The sequence below is a fragment of the Hemicordylus capensis genome, chromosome 2 (genome assembly GCF_027244095.1).
Source record: "Hemicordylus capensis ecotype Gifberg chromosome 2, rHemCap1.1.pri, whole genome shotgun sequence".
Classification (NCBI taxonomy): Eukaryota; Metazoa; Chordata; class Lepidosauria; order Squamata; family Cordylidae; genus Hemicordylus; species Hemicordylus capensis.
The window spans coordinates 148,826,176-148,847,474 of record NC_069658.1 but is presented as its reverse complement, the minus strand read 5'-3'; the positions used below and the strand labels follow the sequence as shown (position 1 = coordinate 148,847,474).

At 41.3% G+C, this 21,299-nt stretch overlaps 2 protein-coding genes and 2 long non-coding RNA genes across 19 annotated transcripts in view; 2 read left to right on the top strand and 2 right to left on the bottom strand.

The window, feature by feature from the left end:
- The window catches only part of GTF2E2 (general transcription factor IIE subunit 2), a 54,230-nt gene extending 49,718 nt beyond the window's left edge, over positions 1-4,512 (bottom strand). Inside the window, exons 1-4 of one of the 8 annotated variants that reach the window (XM_053292047.1) lie at positions 3,763-4,347; positions 3,267-3,400; positions 1,704-1,814; positions 1,372-1,538 (exon numbers count right to left, since the gene is read on the bottom strand). In XM_053292047.1, coding sequence (XP_053148022.1) covers positions 1,372-1,538; positions 1,704-1,814; positions 3,267-3,283 — 295 coding nt within the window. In that variant the 5' untranslated portion in view covers positions 3,284-3,400; positions 3,763-4,347. Of the gene's footprint in view, positions 1-1,371; positions 1,539-1,703; positions 1,815-3,266; positions 3,401-3,478; positions 3,723-3,762; positions 4,348-4,370 lie in introns of those variants that run through there. The other 7 variants (XM_053292048.1, XM_053292044.1, XM_053292050.1 and 4 more) reach the window with 7 other exon arrangements.
- A 36-nt stretch (positions 4,513-4,548) lies between these two features.
- On the top strand, positions 4,549-15,256 carry LOC128343269 (uncharacterized). The gene is made up of 4 exons (XR_008315429.1): positions 4,549-4,683; positions 9,260-9,406; positions 14,170-14,289; positions 15,152-15,256. It is a non-coding gene; the product is annotated as an uncharacterized LOC128343269 (long non-coding RNA).
- WRN (WRN RecQ like helicase) overlaps positions 9,105-21,299 on the bottom strand; it is an 86,544-nt gene continuing 74,349 nt past the window's right edge. For all 9 annotated transcript variants that reach the window (XM_053292034.1, XM_053292040.1, XM_053292042.1 and 6 more), the window contains 5 exons: positions 19,103-19,265; positions 18,531-18,751; positions 13,470-13,562; positions 11,066-11,218; positions 9,105-9,886 (listed from right to left, as the gene is read on the bottom strand). In XM_053292034.1, the coding sequence (XP_053148009.1) occupies positions 9,764-9,886; positions 11,066-11,218; positions 13,470-13,562; positions 18,531-18,751; positions 19,103-19,265 (753 nt within the window). In that variant the 3' untranslated portion in view covers positions 9,105-9,763. The remainder of the gene's footprint in view (positions 9,887-11,065; positions 11,219-13,469; positions 13,563-18,530; positions 18,752-19,102; positions 19,266-21,299) is intronic.
- Positions 15,660-19,106, top strand: LOC128343270 (uncharacterized). Its single transcript, XR_008315430.1, has 2 exons — positions 15,660-15,882; positions 18,549-19,106. It is a non-coding gene; the product is annotated as an uncharacterized LOC128343270 (long non-coding RNA).

Sequence of the window (21,299 nt, the reverse complement as noted above, 5' to 3'; positions counted from 1 at the left end):
AAGCAGGATATGGGCTTCATACTAAAGAAACATTTTCTTCCAAGAGTAGAAATTCGCAGTAGTCAGATTCATACAACTAGATCTTTTCAGCAGATCCAAAGGAACAGACAATGCAGAAGCATCCTCTTCTGCTGAGTTTGCAAATGCTCCAAATTGTACACAAAAGGCAAGGAAACTTTGAAAACTATAGTACCAGAGTAAATGACAGTGTGCTGTTAGCCCAGTTTTGTAGTAATCTGGACTAGAGAGAGAAAACTACATTGATATATGATCCAGTGGCACCAATCTAGAAATCAAATGCTCTCATTTTACAAAAACAACAGCCAAAAGCACATTTCTGTGAAATCTCGAACACATTTCCCAAGTTTTTGCTGATAAACAATACCACATACAATTTATAAAGCATTCCCTAGCCATTTAAGACAGACAACTATTTTCAAACAATTACAGCAAAGCATAGAGCACCCTTTCAAAAAATGGGTTCTAGGAAGTAAAGTTATTTTAAACAGCAGGTTTGCACTGTGTTGTTTAATACTTTGCATTTTGGAATATTCAAAATGCTTCACACACATTCTCCCAATAATCCTCACAACAACCCTGTAAGGTAAGTCAGTATTAAATCAAATTGTCATATTAAAGATGGGGGCTGATGCAGAAAGATAGTGGCTTCACTAAGATCACCTAGTGAGATTTTGGTTGAAATGATATTTTAACCAAGGATTTCTTAGCTTACACGGGTAGCCATTACTCCATCTAGTTTGACCTATGTACACCAGCTCTCATATATTATATTCACTATATATTCATAAATGCCTGTATGAGACCAGAACACACCAAGAGTGCTGGAAGAAAGCTAGAACTGCTTAAGTGACAGATGTGCTGCATGACAACTTAAGAAAAGGTTAGTTATTCTTGCAGGAAAAAAGCCTACAATTCTAGAAAAATATATGGGGAAAATAGCATATTTGCTCAATTGCTGTTATCAAGAGTTAATTGTTCATATCTTGATTTAAAAAACCCTCTTCTATCAATATCATCAAGGCAGCCAAGATCTTAGGGTGATGTTCTTAGAGCTAAACTACACAAGATGCAGGAGATTCATGACTGAGATTTCTAATTTTAGTTAGATTTCTACTTAGTGGTTGCAGGGGCCCTTGAATTGAATCAGGGGAACAGCACAGGAGCAGGCTATAACCCTTTCTCTCATGCCATTTTCCATCCCAAAGCTGCTATTTGTCCCACTGGAGAAAAATACATCAACTAATAAAATCACATCTGAGGATAACTAGAGGCCATACACTGGAAAGCAAAGACATAAGGAGAAACACAGGAGTGCACTCAAACCCCAAAACCACATTTTCCCCCACCAACCTGCATTTTGTTTTGAGCTTGATGATCCACTCTGCTCTACCTTTGCTTTCTTCTTTTTAGAAGATGAGGAATCAGAAGAAGGTGTGGGACGTTTTTCTACAGCAGGAGTAGAGAGTGCTCGTTTTTTGAAAAGTTCTCTTTCTCTTAACAAGTTTGGATCCATAATTCTGCCAAGCAAAAATAAAGGGGGGTGGGATATGCACATTAGTAGGCCAAAGTACTGCTTAGCTTAAACTTTACTACTTAAATTTTGAAGAAGTTCAGGTTAAGGCTAATTTTAATTTCTGCATTATAGCTCTTCATTTGGGCAGGATTTACAGAGAGGTACTTACTGTAAATGGATCCCAGCGTTCTTAAACTGGGCTACATCAGGTACAAATTTATTAGCAAATGCCCAGCATTCTTTTCCTTGCTCAGAGGAGGACGGGACAAAAAAAACACCCCTTTAAAAAAGAAAGAAACATATACCCCGCTTTATAGCTCAAAGGGCTTTCAAAGTGGCTTACAAAAGATCCTAACAATTAAATCACATTAAGAACTAGAAACAGAAATAACATGGTTTCCACATAATGAGAGGATTATTCAGGCAGAATTTCCTGCCGTCTCCTTGGTCTTTCTCAGTAAGCATTTGGTGACACTCTTCAGTCACTACTTTCTAGGCAACAGCTCTTACTTATGACCATAAAATGAAATAGGTGGTCAGGTTAAACCCTTGAAAGGGTATTTTCATTACATTAATAGCTATAGTTGGGGCTCATACTTTGGGATATTGTTTCTACATACAGAACTTTCTCTTTAAATTGTACCAGCCTATTAAAGGGCATATTCATTAACCCTTCAACAGCTTGTGGATTAGAACATCTCTAGACAACAATGCAGGGGTTTCAAAAAAAGCAGGTGGGGTGGGGGTACAGAAACATAATACACTTGTCCAGTGTTCCCTCTAACAGGGATTCCCAGATGTTGTTGACTACAACTCCCAGAATCTCCAGCTGCAATGGCTTTTGCTTGGGGATTATGGGAGTTGTAATCAACATCTGGGAATCCCTGTTAGAGGGAACATTGCTCTTGTCAAGTTGCTGCTGCTAGAAAATCTTAAAACAAAAACAAAAACATTACATTATCAAGCTCTTAGGAAGAGAATAAAGAACTAGACTGTATCAGGAAATGGCAATGCATTATACAGAAGCAGCTAAAAAGAGTATCGGCCTCACACCTGCAATATGGGGATAATACTGATTGGATGATTGAGATAATGTACCTGTATATGAAGCACTTTGAACACTAAAGCTACAGTATATGAACATCAAAGTATATGAACATTAAAAACCCTAAAACACTCTTCAAAGAAAAGTGAGAAATTTATAACAACATATAGCATTTAGTATTTGAAGTACTTCATATAGCTTTGTTCATATACTGTAGCTTTAGTGTTCAAAATGCTTCATATACAGGTACATTATCTCAATCATCCGATCAGTATTATCCCCATATTGCAGGTGTGAGGCTGATACTCTCTTTTCATGAGATCATCTAGTGAGTGAGGCAGATTATATAGTGAGATTCAACTCTCTAGATCACCAGGGTCTCACACTTTCAGGCAACAGTTAAGTGCATGTTTACTAATATAAAACCTATACAGTTAACTTCACCACAAGGTTAGGCATGGCAAGTGACTGAAACATCTTGTAATATTAGCATAAACAGAATAGTGAGATTCAACTCTCTAGATCACCAGGGTCTCACACTTTCAGGCAACAGTTAAGTGCATGTTTTCTAATATAAAACCTATACAGTTAACTTCACCACAAGATTAGGCATGGCAAGTGACTGAAACATCTTGTAATATTAGCATAAACAGATGTCTCTAAATCTAATGTAGTGGCCTTACAAACCAGTAAGAGGCAGGCATCCAGCATCCTGCTGCAGGAGGGTGCAGTGGGTAGAGCACTGGACTAGGACAACCTGGGTTCAAATCCCTACTCAGCCATGAAGCCTGCTTGGACCGATCACTGCCGCTTGAACTATTCTATCTCAGAGTTGAGGACAAAAAGAAAGTCCCATTACATGGAGGAAAAGTGGGCTAAAAAAAGTTAAATATTCTCACCGCTTCAACATTCTTCCACAATATGGGGCAATATGGTAGTAGCCTACCATACAGGGCTAGTAAACATTATCTTAGCTAATATATGTGAACAGCTTTGAAGTTACCAAAGGTGTACCTACACGACAAACTGATATCAGTTTTACAATAGTGTAAAATCTACCATGGCCTCCCTCAAAGAAACCTAGTTTATTGAGTGCTGAAAACTTTCTTTTGGTGATCCCCAGCTCTCATCCCAGAACTACTACATTTCCCAGGACTTCCAGGAGAGAGGAAACAATGCTTACACCATTTTAGTTCTATGGAGTAGACATGCCACAAAAGTATCAATATTCTCATAAGAAGAATCTCTGATCGTATATACAAGCTCCAAGGAATGGGAGAAGGTCGATTTCCATGTGAACTCTGAAAGTTGCTTATATTGAAGGGAGCACCGTTCCATCAGCTCTTAAGACATAACAAAGCTCCTGGAAAGATGCCCACGCGGCAACCTTAGATCAGTTCTATACTACTTTAGCCTCTTCCTAAATAATCCTGGGAACGGGGGTTCGGTGAAGCTGCTGAGCAGTCTGTTAAGAGTCTCAGTCCTTGGCGTCGTGTCCCCCCTCACAAAACTACGGCTTCCCGTTCAAAGTCTGCACTCTCAAACGGGCTCTTTCTAGTACCCGGAATTCTTCCCCGGGGGGTCGTGAGGAAGGGTGTTCTCCTGTCTGCGGGGGGAGGCTGACTGTCCCGTCTGCCTGTAATGGCCGAGCCTGGGAACAGCCCCTTCCCCTGGAACGGGGCAGCAGCTTCCTCGCGACAGTACCGTCGCCCTCCCCACAGGGAACCTGCCTGCTCCCGCCAATCCCGTCCCGTCCCGGGGCTGCGCGCGCGCGCGCACCCACTCACTCACCTCGCGCACGAGGCCACTCCAACGGCGAGGGGCAAAGGGGTGGGAGAATCAGCGGAGCCCTGAGGCTCCTACTTCCCTATTGGCTCAGCTTCCTACGGCAGGGCTTCCACATTTCCCATCCTTCCCGTCGCTCGTCGACGCGATTTTGCGTCACAGACAAAAAAAATCCGGAAGTTCAGGTCTCCGTTACTACGGCAACGGAGAGAAAAGAACGACTTAAGAAGCATCCTTTGAAGAGAGCATGCGCAAAAGGTTCCTTTCCCCTGTATCTATGATATATGGGGAAGCTTATTGGTTAGGATTGAGACCAATGGTAAGACGCTCTTTTCCAAAGGAAGTAGAGGGGCAAAACCCTACCGTCTTAAGTGTTGGGATTTATGTGTATATTCATTGTCTTCGTTCTTGCCGCTGATGTATGTATATCTGTGACGGAGGAATAGGCTTGGAATAGTTTAGAATGTTCGCGTCAATCATCAGCCCTGTAGACTGATTGGTCAGTTTGTGTTTCTTACTGGACGCTTGTGACTCTTATCCTTCCTTAGGATGATCTTTCACTCAGAGTAAGATTGTTTGATTTGGTAACCTTAGGAACTTTGTTCAATAAACTTAGTATGCTTTAGTTTCTACTCTGTTACACTCCACTACACTAAGAGCCCTCTTAAAGCGAGTTAGGCAGAAGACCGATACTGCATTAAAACCCATTTTTTAAAATCCCATTACGAAAAATCCCTAAAACATCAGCATTGTACACCGCAGGCTGTGCTACATACCCCCTTCCCTTTATTTGATCTAGATCCTAGGAGAGGAGAGCTGGGTAGACAGACCAATGGTCTGACTCAGTATATGGCAGCTTCCTATGTTCCTATGACTTGTCTCCTTAGCGAAGCAGGGTCTGCCTTAGTTGCATATGAATGGGAGACTAGAAGTGTGAGCACTGTAAGATATTCTCTTTAGGGGATGGAGCTGCTCTGGGAAGAGCAGAAGGTTCCAAGTTCCCTCCCTGGCATCTCTAGGATAGCTTTTTAGCTGCTTCTCTCACAAATACCAAGTAATTTTGTATATATTTGTTTGTTCAGAAACAACTCAATTTTCTCCTTCTCCTACCTTTCCCTTTCTGAATCTCCCACCACACACTCTATAGGATCCCCACTGGGACAAACATTTAAACAAAACATAAAATATAGTGGATAGTCTACAACTTATTAAATGAGGTAATTGTAGGAGCTGGCAGATGTTAGAGGCACCATTTGGGGAGGTTTCCATTAATTTCTGGAAGAGCAACCAGATTGGTCCTGACCGTCAGCTCATTGTCTCTGGAATCTTCCCTATGTAGTGTCTGAAACTTTTATCTACAAGATTGCTCTGTTGCTATAATTCTGAACAAACCTACCCACGTGAGGAGAAATGCCATACTAATCAGATCCAATATGACAATAGGAACTGAGATTATATTTGGGCAGTATTCAGCCTAAACCCAGCCACCTAATGGCACAGTGCAGAAATGACTTGATTATCAAGCCAGAGGTTGCCAGTTTGAAGCCCTGCTGGTATGTTCCCCAGACTATGGGAAATATATTAGGCAGCAGCGATATAGGAAGATGCTAAAAAGCATCGTCTCATACTGAGAGGGAGGAGGCAATGGTAAACCCCTCCTGTATTCTACCAAAGACAACCACAGGGCTCTCTGGTTGCTAGGAGTCAAAACCGACTTGATGGCACTCTTCATTCAGCCCAAATTAATAATTTGTTTGAGAAAAGTGGCTAAAGTGGCTCAGGGCAGTTTACATTAAAATCAAACACACATAAAACAATTAAAATAAAATGAAAATATTTAAACCAGATTAAAATTAAAACTAGATAACCTTACAAGTCAGGCTAAAAAGATGGGTCCTTCAAGGCTCTCTTGAAGGCCTCCAAGGAAGAGAATTATTTTATCCACAGGGAGCGCATTCCACAACCTAGGGGCGACAAGTGAGAAGGCTCATTCTCAGATGCCATCAGCTGAACGAGTAGCACTCCTCCTGATGATCTTAGTGAGTGAGGGAATCTTTTAGAGAAAGGCCCAGACCTAAGCCATTCAAGGCTTTAAAAAGGTAATAACCAGTACTTTGTATTTTGCCCAGAGACATATTGGCAGCCAGTGCAACTACTACTACGACGAATTTTTATACACCACTCTTCAGCCAAAGTTCTCATAGCGGTTTACATAGAAAAATACACACACACACACACACACAGAGGGACAAATGTGTTGGTAGCCCTCCACAAAAAGAAGAACCACCCACAATTATCTCTGAAATAACTTGAAACTGACAAACATAACGGGCACTCATCATTGATTATTCCACATTGAACAAAAATCAGACTTTGCTTCAGAGTTTTGATGCAACAAAATATTTCAAATAATAACACAAATGAAAATGGCATGGACAAAAGTGATGGGACACTTAACCTAATATTTTGTTGCACAACCTTTAGAGGCAATCACTGCAAACAAGCGATTCCTGTAGCTCCCAGTGAGACTTCTGCGCCTCTCAACAGGTAGTTTGGGCCACTCTTCCTGAGCAAACTGCTCCAGCTGTGTCAGGTTTGAAGGGTGCCTTCTCCAGACTGCATGTTTCAGTTCTTTCCATAGATGTTCGATAGTATTCAAATCAGGGCTCATAGAAGGCCACTTCAGAATAGTCCAATGTTTTGTCCTTAGCCATTCTTGGGTGCTTTTAGCTGTGCATTTTGGGTCATTATCCTGTTGGAGGATCCATGACCTGCGGCTGAGACAGAGCTTTCTGACACTGGGCAGTACGTTTCGCTCCAGAATGTCTTGATAGTTTTGAGATTTCATTGTTCCCTGCGCAGACTCAAGGCACCCCGTGCCAGACGCAGCAAAGCAGCCCCAAAACATAACCGAGCCTCCTCCATGTTTCACAATAGGTATGGTGTTCTTTTCTTGGAAAGCTTCATTTTTTTTGTCTGGACATAGAGCTGATGTGACTTGCCAAAAAGTTCCAGTTTTGTCTCATCTGTCCAAAGGACATTCTGCCAGAAGCATTGTGGCTTGTCAACAAATTCCAGTCTGGCTTTTTAATGTTTTCCTACCAACAGTGGAGTCCTCCTGGGTCCTCTTCCATTGAGCCCACTGTCACTCCAAAAGCGACAGATAGTGCGATCAGACACTGATGGACCTTGACCTTGGAGTTCAGCTTGTATCTCTTTGGAAATTGCCCTTGGCTTTTTGTCTACCATTCTCACTATCCTTCTGCCCATTCTGGGGTCAATTTTCCTCTTGCAGCTGCGTCCAGGGAGGTTGGATACAATCCCATGGACCTTAAACTTTTAAATAATATTTGCAACTGTTGTCACAGGAACATCAAACTGCTTGGAGATGGTCTTATAGCCTTTGCCTTGAACATGCTTGTCTATAATTTCTTTCTGATCTCCCCAGACGACTCTCTCCTTTGCTTTCTCTGGTCCATGTTCATTGTGGGACACACAATGATACCAAACAGCAGAGTGACCACTTTTCTCCATTTCAATAGGCTGAATGACTGATTGCACGATTGGAGACATGTGTGATACTAATTAAAGAAAACAGCTAATTTGAAAAATTACTCTAATCCAATTATTTATGATCTTTTCTAGGGGTACCAACAAATGTGTCCAGGCCACTTTAGAATATCTTTGTAGAATAAGCAATACTTTATTTCTTTTCACCCTTGCTTTGCTTTACTCGATGATATATCAAAGGCATGCAAGTATAAATGGGACAATTGCTTTTCATTTAATTGCTTTTCAGGAGGTATAAAACACTTTTTCAATGAGCTGTAAGGGTACCAACAGATGTGTCCACGTGTGTAAATAAGATGGTCCCCTGTCCCCAAAGGGCTCACAATCTAAAAAGAAACATAAGGTTGACACCAGAAACAGCCACTGAAGGGATGCTGTGCTGGGGTTGAACAGGGCAAATTGCTCTCCCCCTGCTAAATAGAAGAGAATAACCACTTTAAAAAGGTGCCTCTCAACTGTTTAAAGAACAGGCATAATGTGTTCTCTCCGGGATACCTGAGACCAATCTGGCTGCCGCATTTTGGACCAACTGAAGTTTCCAAACTATGTACAAAGGCAGCCCTACATAGAACATATAGCAGTAGACCAACCTGGAGATTACCAGCTGGTGTACCACTGTTTTCAGGTCATTCTCAAGGAACAGGCAGAGTTGTTGAATCAATCACAGGTGGTAGAATGCGCTCCTGGCCACAGCCTCAACCTGAGGCAACAGGGTGAGACCCGGGTCCAAGAGCACTCCCAAGCTACAAATCTGTTCTTTCTGAGGGAGTGTAACCTCATCCAAAACAAGTTGTTCTATCACAATTAAGTTCCAGTGAAATAAATTTAACCCGCCTCATTGATTTCCATGGCGCTTAGTCATGACTAACAAAACTAATGTTATTGTAATTGTGTTCAGCTGCCACAGAGACCTGTTTAAGGCAGTGTACATGTTTTAAATACATTACTTTAAATATCCATTAACTGTTTGGGGAATAATGAGAGAAAAAGTCAGAGCTGGTATGTTTTGATGTGAGGGAAGAAATTATTTCTTTGTTCTACAGAAAATATCCAGGCTTGCATTTTAAGAGGCAATTCTTAGGAGCTACCTGAAATTCTTATTTGACTTATCTACTTCTCATTATAAACCAAACCATGATAAAGCATGACTGAAAACAACTGAACTACAACTTTTAATTATAAACAAGTTTATTTTTTATTTTTAAAGGTGCCAAAAGCAATTGAAATTAAAGAAACTAATGTTAATAATAATCATAATCATAATAAGAAAAATGACAGTTTACATATGAATTACAATATCCTATTGTTGATCATATTTTCCATAGGAATGGCTTCTTTAAAGAACAACGAACAACTATGTGGAGCTACAGTCCTGTCAGCAGTGCAGCTGAGGAAGAATGAAATGATACATTCACCTTCCCTGGACTTTAGCTATAACTGAAAGTATATTCAGACAATGTCCTTTACCTCAGGTTAACAGAAACCTTGCAACACAATATAACCAGACAGTCTATTGATCTTTTCTTTTCCTTTTTGCTTCTTTCTTTGCTTGGGCTCAAGTTTCAGGCCTTGATGCAACATGTATATGAACTGGATGCTCAGAGCTACTTTTAAAGCTTCTATCCAGTAATGCTTTTACATGAAAAAAAAAACCAAACCTAAAGGCTTCCTTCCCCCATGCCAATTATCTCTATTTTGAAAAAGGTATTAATATATTGTACAATATGTTATACATTTAATATATTGTACATTTCCGTGAGTTTCAATAAAATTGGCAAATGAACTTCAAAAGAGTAGATCCAGAGTTTTTTATGTATCTCCTCCCAAATTCAACCAAAGAGACCTTTGCTTCCTCCACCCTTGGACTTCTTGGAAGTATTAACATGAGGAACAGTTCCCTTAGAAGTTTCAAACCACTCTGGTAACTTTCTCTTTGAAGGCTGTGATAAAGTCTAGAAAGGAAAAGAAAAACAATTATTTTCCCCCCCACACAGAGTCTTGTACTTGCATTAAGAACTGTTTGGATTCTTATTCACCTGACCTTTTACTAGGGATGTGCACAAACCAGTATTTTATATTTATATATTAGGCGCTCCTTTTATGGAGCGCCTAACTGGTTCAAAAGTCCGGCATTCGAGCCAGTTCGAAGGCCAGGGGCAGGAGTTCCTTTAAGATGCAGGGAGGGTGCCCTTACCTGCCCCGCCACTTTCCCCCAGCTGGTGCTCTCCCAAAGGAAGCACTCAAAGATCGAAGGCAATCTTTCCCAAATTTATTTGGAATCCAGTGGGTTTCCCCCCAGCAACCTAGAAATAGAAGCTTCCATAGTTCCCTCTTATACAAAGCTGGTAGCATAACACAGCCAAGTCAAATGCTATTCCAAAGAAAACCTGGAGTTCAGAAACATATTTGATTAGGTTGATGAAGAAACAGTTGATAACATATTTAATATATAATGGAGGTCTAAGAGCTATGACATCTAAAAAAACAAGCAGATAATAATAGCTATTGAACAAACAAATTTATATCCCGCCTTACAAATACAATACTTGACAAAGTGTTATAAAAAACTAAAAAAATTAAAATATTGTTAAAACTATTAATACAGCAGATAAGCTTTTTGAAAACAGTAGCAGATGGAAACATAAAAGCCAAGCAGAAGGTTTAAACAGTCCAGCTAGAGGTCAATGGTTTCTCAAACGAGGAGGTCCTTTAAAGTTCTTTTGAACACTGCTAGGACACAGCTTTATGGCTCTCGTCAGGAAGAGCATTATAATGGCAAGATGTCTCTATCCGATTATAGCTATCAAGTTTAAGGCAATGGTGGACAATGATCTTAGGGTTCAGACAGATATAGGACCATGTGCTAAAGGTGCATACCTTCAGGTGCACCAGCCTCAGGCTATATATTCCAGCACTTTGAATCTGGTTCTGAACAAACTGGTAGCCAGTGAAACTACCACAGGATGGGTGTCAATACTCAAGTAATATCTTGCTCTGCATACCCATTCTTGTAGGAGCATTCTGGACCAAATGTAGCAGCATCTGGTTTATGAGAGTCACCAATGAACATTTCTAGAATACCAAATATGGCTTGCCTGACCTCTTACAGATTATTCATGGACCAATAATACCTGTGACTGAAAATCAGTAAAGAGTTCTTCTTCCTCGGGACTAAGTGAAGGCTGATTCCAAGAAGCCAATTTGATGGAGGTCTGATGGCTCCGGACATCCTGTTTGGCACCAGAGAAATGCTCTTCACTATTGCTTTTTGTGATCTTTGCCTTCTAAAGAAGCAAAAATATACTTTACAAATATTATACAATTAAATACAAATATTAAACGAATATTTTTAAAAATTACAAATATACTTCCGTGGGCTGGATAAACAAACATTGTGTAAGTAGAAAATGCTTTAATATAAAACTAAAGCCAATCTTGGCATTTTATTTTATTTATATATGGCATGTTTATCCTGCCCTTCCTTCAAGGAGCTCATGCAGAATACCATGGCTCGCTCCTCTCTCTCCCATTCTATTTTCACAATAACTTTGTGAAGTAGAGTTAATCTGAGAGAATTTGACTAGTCCAAGGTCACTTCAGTGAACTTCTGGGCTGAACAGCTATTTGAATCCAGGTCTCCCTATCCCAGTGCAACACTAACCACTATACCACACTGCCTCTAACCCCGCACACATTACTTCCCTACTTTTCAAATTATAGTTTATTTGGCAAAACACAAATGCATTGATCTTTTGAGTGGTAATTATGCAAGGCCAGTTTGCACACGCATGTATGTCACTTGAAGTCTCAGCTGAAGTCTCAGCACTTAACTCCCAGCTGAATGTGTGAACTGACTGAAAAACACTGTGCAGTAATGAGCATCTTGAGCGCCAAAGTTCAAAGGCTCAGACACTCATTACTGGCTGAGGAGAAAAGACAGAAGGGAAGAAAAAGAAATCCCTTCAATGTCACTTCTCTCCTCACTTCTTCCTGGCTACAGAGAAAGAAAAAGCCTAAGAAGTGTTTGCCTTTGAGCTCGGCTTGTGGTGTGTTCTGGTCATTGCTGAGGCAAAATATTTACTGACAGCATTCTCTTATCTTTTTATTTTCCATTCAGCTTTCATTAGACTAGCTTTTAGTGAACAGCAAAATAATGCCAATATTTCTAGTTTGCCTTCTCCACACACTCTTTCCAACTGGAGAGCCAGAGGGAATAAAGAACATCGTTCACTCTCCACTGTTTTTAACAGGTTTTACTGGGGAGTGGCGAAGTGATAAATTGAAATTAAAATGTTTATATGTACAAAACCTCTTTGGTTTTAGAACTATTAGTTCAAGAAATTGTGCATTAAAACCATCTCCTCAAAACTAGCATTTTAATAAGAAAATCTCTCCCTAATGAATCTCCATAAAACTTGCTTTATTAGGTCAATGAGAGACTCTACTTGAAAGCATATTTAATTACCTGAACTTTGAGCTAAATTTATTGGCTTTTTAGAAATAAGTTTTTTCCCTCCCCTTCACAATTCTCATTACTAGACATCAGAAAGTGGACAAGCATCAAGTCTTTCAATTTTTCTCTTCTTAGCTAATTAGACTTTTAAAAAACTTGTTTATGCTGTGTATATAGGCAAATGGCTTAAGATGAAATACAAGCAAACAGACTGTATGTATATGAGCAAAGGAAATGGGGGTGTTGAGCCCTGAACTTATTAATTGCAAGAGCCCTTAGCTCTTGCCTGTGGGTTTCCCAGACACATGTGGTAGGCCACTGTGTGAAGCAGGATGCTGGACTAGATGGGCCTTGGGTCTGATCTAGCAGGGCTTTTCTTATGTTCTTATCTGCCAGGTTCTAAATTTCTACCTCTGTAATATTAGCTATATACCTTAAAGGTGAAGTGTGCCGTCAAGTCAATTTCGACTCCTGGCACCCACAGAGCCGTGTGGTTTTCTTTGGTAGAATACAGGAGGGATTTACCGTTGCTTCTTCCTGCACAGTATGAGATGATGCCTTTCAGCATCTTCTTATATTGCTGCTACCTGATGTAGTATCAGCGGTTATTCAAACTGGCAGCTTTCTGCTTGTTAGTCAAGCATTTCCCTGCTGCGCCACTTAAGGTGGGTGACATATACCTTAGCATTATTTATTTACTATGTGTTACCTATAGTGACATATCAGTAAATGGTTATGGGTTTTAAAAAAAATATGGACTTACTGAACCCCACCAGCCCCAATGGGCATCAACCACTGTGACATTCTCCTCTAGCACTAGTCTCCATAAACGATGACCACTGGACCAAAGGACTTCCATCCAGACTTCTAGTATACTTTCATCAGTCAGTTCCCCCTACCCACCAGATTTCAGCTACACAGAGTGAAAAGCAGAGGGTGGGGGGGAGGGAAAAGCACACTGGTTGTATTCCCAAATAGTAGAAAGATGCACAGGTGAGGGGCTAATGACAAAAAAACAGTTAGGCTATTTAGGTCGCCTGCATTTCCATCACATACAATGCTATAATTTAACAGATAGTTACCAAAGATGAAGAATCTGTATAGGAGGTATCTTGCTTTATACTTTCATTGGACCCAGAATCAGGTTTATGTATAGCTGTCTTGATTGAATCTCCCTAGAAAAGTAACATGAATTCTAGTAATATATTGATTTTAACAGCTGTTAGAGTGTACATGATTGGAACATAGGAGGCTGCCATATACTGAGTTGGACAATAGGTCCTTCCAGCTTAGTATTGTAATGTCTACACAGACTGGCAGCAGCTTCTCCAAGGTTGCAGGCAGGAGTCTTGCACAGCGCTATCTTGGAGATGCCAGGGAGGAAGCCTGGAACCTTCTGCTCTTCCCAGAGTGGCTCTATCCCCTGAGGGGAATATCTTATAGTGCTCAAACATCAAGTCTCCCATTCATATACAAACAGGGCAGACCCTGCTTAGCTAAGGTGACAAGTCATGCTTGCTACCACAAGACCAGCTCTCCAAGGTCTTCGTGCAAATAGCATGTCAAAGAACAAAAGATAGTTTGAGTGTATATGGATAAATAGAGCTTTTTTCAAATATGTGAGGTATTTTTCTTATGTACTCAGCACTATGTAGTTATTGTACTTCAAGCATTAGATCCATAAGTATGATTGGTAAAGTGAGATTTTTCTTCTTCTTCTCACCCTTGATTGGCCACTTTAAAGAAGAGTAGTAATTGGTATCTCCTCTTTTCTACCACTAGATGCTGCTGTGGAATCGTTCTAGAAGACCATTATTGTTTTTCATTATTAAATGTGGATTACAGCCTTCTTGCATATATGCTCCCCTTACCATTTTATCATTGCAGCAATCCTATGAGAATGTGAGTGGCCCAAGTTCGCACAGGGACTAAACTGGAATTTGACCCAAGTGCTCCCGTGTGTGCCCATGCTCTATTCACTATTTCACACTAGCTTTATGTGAAATAAACATGAACATACGCATTGATATGCTTATCCATTAAAAATGTGATAAATCCAATAATGCAACAGGAGTGCAATCACACTTCCCTAATGCCCTGAAGGTATAAACAAGATCACATTTGTGTTTCATATGCATAAATAGGCTGTAAGCAAACTGTAGATTGTTTAAACAAAGTTTTTGCTAATCAATCGATGAAAGCCAGTTTTAATCAGTGGAACTACAAGGTAAAGGCATACTTGTTTATTTTTTGACCCTATTTTGGTTCTGCTATATTGTAATAATAAGCAAGACTGTCACAGAAAGAAATCTTAGTTATTTGAATTTTAACTGATTAATTCTGCATAAATTTCCATATAAATAGAACAATTGTTCTGGAAAAATGATTTCCCTTTTAAAAAAAGATATGTCCATGTGTCACAGCAAGCACCTCACTCCTGTGCAAGAGAATGAAGAATACTCCTTCTAAGACAGAGAAACCATTCCTGTCACCTGTGGTTTTTATAACTACTTCTATTAAATATTTTAGAAGTCTGCTGCTCAATCTTTCTAATCAGAAGTTTTTAAAATCAATATATCTAGTTGACCAACTAAAAGTTGCAGTCTTAGTAATTAGGAAAAGAAATATTAAAGAGGGCAATTCCTTCTAGCATGAAATGCCAGCTCTTGTTTATTAAATTAGCTTGCGCTTGCACCTACACACACACAAACACACAGAGTTTTTAAAAGTGTTTGTTTTAATTGGTTTTTGTTTTGTTTTTTAGTGTAAAGTGCCTGGAGATGTGGTTTATAAATCCAATAAACCAACAAACTGGAGGTTTGAAGTCTGATGAGGCCACAGGAAAGCAGGGAGGCAGCAGGAAAGCAGGCAAGAAAATGGTCTGGAAGCACAGTCTAATGGTTTCCCTTCGTAATGAGTTGCCCAAATGGAGAGGAATGCAAAACATCTGGCTTCAGACCTTGATATGGGACTGAAACTGCCTTGATCGCCCTGGTGGATGACCTACACTGGGAGATAGACAGAGGAAGTGTGACTCTGTTGATCCTCCTGGACCTCTCAGCGGCTTTCGATACCATCAACCATTGTATCCTTCTGGGACGTCTCTCCAGGTTGGGACTTGGGGGCATGGTTATATGGTGGCTCCGCTCCTACCTGGAGGATCATACTCAGAAGGTGGTGCTGGGTGATGCTTGCTCCACCGCTTGGCCTTTGGCCTATGGGGTGCCACAAGGATCAAGTCTGTCCCCCATGTTGTTTAACATTTACAGGAATCCCTTGGGAGAGGTCATCCGTGTGGGCTGCGGTGCCATCAATACGCTCATGACATCCAGCTCTACCTATCTTTTAAAGTCAGCAGACACCAGGGAGGCAGTGGATGCTCTGAACCGGGGCTTGGAGGCTGTGCTGGACTGGATAGGGGCAAACAAGGTGAAACTTAATCTAGATAAGATGGAAGTGCTCTAGGTTGGTGGAACTGATCATCTGAATAATAAGGTAAATCTGGTCTTGGACGGGGTCACATTCCCTCTGAAAGACAAAGTCCGCAGCTTGGGGGTAGTTCTGGACCCAACGTTGTCCTTAGAGGCGCAGGTGGCGGCAGTGTGCAAAAGCGCCTTTTACCAACTACAGCTGGTACGCCAGCTGTGACTCTGCTTGGAGAAGTCGGACCTGACCTCAGTCACTCATGCGTTGGTAACATCCAGATTGGACTAGTGCAATGCGCTCTACGTGGGGCTGCCCTTGAAGATTGTTCAGAAGCTTCAGCTGGTCCAGAATGCTGCTGCAAGGATGCTAGTGGGTGAAAGTCATTTCATGAGTATCACACCCATCCTGCAGCAGCTGCATTAGTTACAGGTCCACTTCCAGGCTAGATTCAAGGTGCTGGTCTTGATCTTTAAAGCTCCACACGGCTTGGGGCCAGGGTACCTGTCGGATGACATTCGCCCATATGAATCTGCCAGGGCCCTCCGTTCATTGTCTCGGGCCTTGCTTATGGCCCCGCCACTAACAGAACCGGTTGGTGGGGACTAGAGACAGGGCCTCAGCTATGTCCCCTTGGCTTTGGAACATCCTCCCTGAAGAGCTTTGCTATGCTCCCTCCCTCAGTTTTTTTTTTAAAAACACACCTTTTTAAGAAGACTTTTTAGTTCTCTATTTTTGGTTATATCGGGTAGATTCTTTAATTTTTATAACTCTCTTTAATTTTAGCTTTTAAAAATGTTTTTAATTTGAACTTTATACCAATTTTGGTTTTTAACCTGACTTTTAACTTGTTTACGTGATTTGGTTAATTTTATTACTTCTATTGTATATTGTATCTATTTTATTGTTGTGAGCCGCTCCGAGCAGTAATGTATTTGAGGGACGGGGCATAACTATGATAGATAGATAGATAGATAGATAGATAGATACTGTGTAGTGGGCAGTGGCATAGGACCGACTCTCTGGGATCACCTGACTCCTAAGATCAGAAGGATCCCAATCTGTGATGTTAGTATCCTGGCTTGAAGCACAGCCTTCTCCAACTAGCAACCCCAACAGAGCAGGAAGCAGAAAATCACTACCTGACCTGCAGGCTCCCTGCAGTGACCAACGGTGCTCCAAACATAAATATGATATAGCAGCCCAGCATGATCCCTGTGCCACTGTACACAAGGAATGTACAGCATAAGAATAGGGTAATTTTGGCCAACACTATTCTCCCTCAAAGAGGATTTAATAACAGTTTGCTGCAGTGAAGAATAAGTCAATGAGAATAAGTCAAAAGACTACTGACCAAAGAACGGAAGAAAGAGAACACTGAAAACCCAAATGGATTATACTTTCCATTATTTTCTTGCAAGGTTAGACTGACAATTTCCCATTTTTAGCCTCCTTTCCAGTAGGCTTATGAGATCACCCGGCATTCTGTGTGTGTGTCTGTCCAAGTATGTGTCCCCCACATTAACTTCACATTGCCTGGACCAATATGAATCAAATTGGGTACAGTTGTAGGGACACATAGAGACACCTCAATGGCATAGTTTGTGATGATGTCATCCACCCCAGTCCAAGATGGTGGATGCATAAACTTTAGAGGTGCAAGGGGGCTCACTTGTGAACCAACTAACCGATTTGAACCAAATTTGCTACAGCTGTAGATACACATAGGGATGCCCAAATGGCATGATGTGTGATGATGTCATCCACTCCAATTCAAGATGGCAGCCACACGAACATCTGAGGCACAAGCAAGCTAATTTGTGGACTGTCTACACAATTTGAACCAAACTAGCCGACCCCACCTCCAAAGGTCGGTGGGGCTTCCATTTGGGCGTTTTCTCAAGACCCATGGTGTTCTCTCCCCCACCAGCCACTGCTTACTCTCCCCTCCGGCCACTACTTTATCTCACCTGCTGCCGCTTTTTCTCCCCCTCCACCGCCCATCGTCCTCCTGAGGGTGGCGGGGTTTGCCCGCCACCCGTCCTTGCCACCTGTCCTTCTCCCGTCGCCCTTCCTCCTCCTCTGGACAGCTGGGCTTCACCCGCCGCCCTTTTTGCCTCCTCCTTCCTTTCTCCTTTCTCCCTGGCAGCAGGGATGGGGCTTGCCACACCCCCACGCATCCCTCTAGTCCATCTACAGGAATTAATTATATAGAAGATTAGGTACAGTTGCAATGAGTGACACACAGGGACACCTCAGTGGTGTAGTTCGTGATGTCATCCACCCTGATTCATGGCAGAAGCATAAACCTTTGAGGCGCAAGTGAGCTAACTTGTGAACTGCTTAATCAATTTGAACCAAATTTGCTACAGCTGTAGGGACACATAGGGAAACCTCAACGGCGAAGATTGTGACGATATCATCCACCCCAATTCAAGATGGTGGACATAAACTTTAGAGGCGCAAGTGCACTAACTTGTGGACAGTCTAACTGATTTGAACCAAATTTGCTACAGCTAAATGGACACGTAGGCATGCCCCAATGGTGTAGTTTGTGATGATGTCACCCACTCCGATCCAAGATGGTGGACACTTGAACAATAGAGGAGCAAGAGATCTAACTTATGGACCTCGATTTGCACCAAATTTAGTCCAGATGTAGAGACAGTGAAAGGAAAGTAGGCTGATTAGTTCTTACTAGAACAACTTGGTTTACAAACCTTTGTTTCAATCCACAGGATTTCTCTGTTCTTCTGTGAGGATCCTGTACTTGGCTGTAGACATCCAGATTCTTGAGGTGGTCCTTGCTTCTCTGAATAATTCTGCTGGCCCAGCTGCTGACTTCTGTACACTTTCTCCAGCTGCGCAATTGTCATTCTTACATGATACAGTTCTATGTTTGCTGGGAGCAGGGTTCTAATATCTTGTATTCTTGTTATATCTTGGAGGGAAAAAGAAAATAATTGTTTTCTGAATTGGAAATATGACTTTGAAGCTGCTACACTCATTTTCAAATTCATAATTCTCCCTGCCAACCCCCACGGGTGGGGAGGGGGAGAGCAAGCAGGCGGGTAAGCCTGCAATTTCTACAGAGAGAACCATTTGTCTTGTTTCCCATTTATACTCAAGATATGTTTGTTTAAACTCAAGACAATACTCCTCCAATATATGTCAAACATAATTAGATATTGCACCTCTTTGCCCAAGAACAAGGTCCTTTCACTGACAAGTAAGTTTTATTATTTGTATCTTCCTTACATTAAAGGTTACAGAGTTAGGCTGAATATCTTACCAGAGTTGATGGGAGGATTTTGAATTACTTTAGTTATCATCTCTTGTACCTCATGAGTCAGACCAGCACGTTCTAAATTAACTGGGTATCCAGCTTTCAAAGCTTGAAATAAATGTGTTCCAACCACTGAAAGAGGTAAAGACCGACTCTCACTTATACTTTTCTAGGGAAGCAAGAAGAAGAGAGATCAATAAAGACCAATATGCCTGACTTTTCCTAGTTAGCATGCTGAATTTTACAACATTGATGATGATGAAGAACATTTATATGCCGCTCAAAGTTTTCAAAGCGGTTTACATAGAAAAATAAGTAAGATGGTTGCCTGTCCCCAAAAGGGCTCACAATCTAAAAAGAAACGTAAGTCAGATACCAGCAACAGCTACTGGAGGAATTCTGTGCTGGGGTTGGATAGAGCCAGTTGCCCTTGAAATCTGCTTTCATGGAAACAGCAACAATAATTTATTTATTTTTAACATTCTCAACATTGCTTCAAACATTATGTTTTTAAGTGTACACTAAAAACAAAAATGTGTGAACACCACAACTGCGTTTGGAAACATGTCCATTAGTCAGGTACACTAATCAGTCAGAATGAGCTGCACCTCCCTGTTATGTGTACACTCTGGCAAACCCATATACTATTTAGGGTAGTAAAATCGAAAACTGATTGTGAGAAGCTCCAAAAGGATGTCTCCAAACTGGGTGAGTGGGCAACTAAATGGCAAATGTAGTTCAGTGTAAGTAAGTGCAAAGCGATGCACATTGGGGCAAAATAACCCAACTTCACATATGCACTGATGGGGTCTTCATTCATTCAAAGCTTATTACGGTCTATGACCAGCACAACAAGGGGGGGGGATACAATTAAAATATAAATAATTGAAAGGGGGGAAAAGTCAACAGTCTAACCCATCAACAATATTATAACTGAAAGGTTATAGAGCAGCACTAGGACTGTTAATTAAAAACTGGTGCACTCTTCAAGCTGCTGCACAAAAGCCCGCCACTTTCCGAGTAATAGCAGGTATGCTGTCCTCAAGCAGGAAAGCCACTTGTTGGCTAGGCGAATTTCCTGGGAAACGAGCCAACAGTGGAGATATTAGTTCTAAACGTAAGTCCCTATAAAAGGAGCAATAAAGCAAAACATGTTCGATTGTTTCAACTTCCCCATCACCACAGGGGCACAGACGCTCCGCATAACGAGTCCTTCAAGGACAGCAGAGGGAAGGCATCTACATCTGGCCTGTGTAAAAGCCAACCTATATCTGGGGATGTCTAATTGTTGCAGATAAGATAAAGGAGCAACAAGGTACCACAAGGTAACTTGTGGTATCGTTACAGTAGAAACCCAGAGACTTAGATAAATCTTCCTGCCGCTCCATGTCTAATATTTTCTGTTTCACCAAGGCACGGGCTTGTGATACTTCCATTTTGAGCAGGGTAAGCGGAAGCAACCCCAATGTTGTCAGTTTAGTAAATAGGGGTCTAAGCTGTCAGCGACTGACCAAGAGAGGGATCTTGGGGCTGTGGTGAACAGCTCATTTAATACATTGAATTCAGTGTACAAGAGCTGAGAAAAAGGCAAATTCTGTGTTCAGGATTATTAGAAAGGGGATTGAAAATAAAGTTGCTAATATCATAATGCTCTTACACAAATATATGGTGTGGCCACATTTGGAGTACTGTGTACAGTTCTGGACACCATATCTCAGAAGGGACATTGCAGAACTGGAAAGTGTGCAAAGAAGAGCAACCAAGATCAGGCTTGGAGCACCTTCCTTATGAAGAAAGACCACATTTGGGGCTTTTTAGTTAGAAAAAAATACCAATAGCGGGAGATATGATAGAAGTCTATAAATTACACATGGTATGGAGAGAGAATTTTTTTCTCTTTCTCTCACAACTCTAGAACCAGGGGATCATCCCATGAAAATGAATGCCAAGAAGTTTAGGACTGACAAAACGAAGTAGTTTTTCACACAATGCATGATTAATCTACAGAATTCTCTGCAATGGGATGTGGGGATGGCCACCAGCTTCGATGGCCTTAAAAGAGGCTTAAACAAATTCATAGAGGACAGGTCTATCAATGGATACTAGTCTTGATGGCTAAAGGGTACCTCCAGGTTCAGAGGCAGGTTGCCTCCAGATACCAGTTTCAGGGGAGCAACAGCAGGAGAAAAGGCATGGATTCACC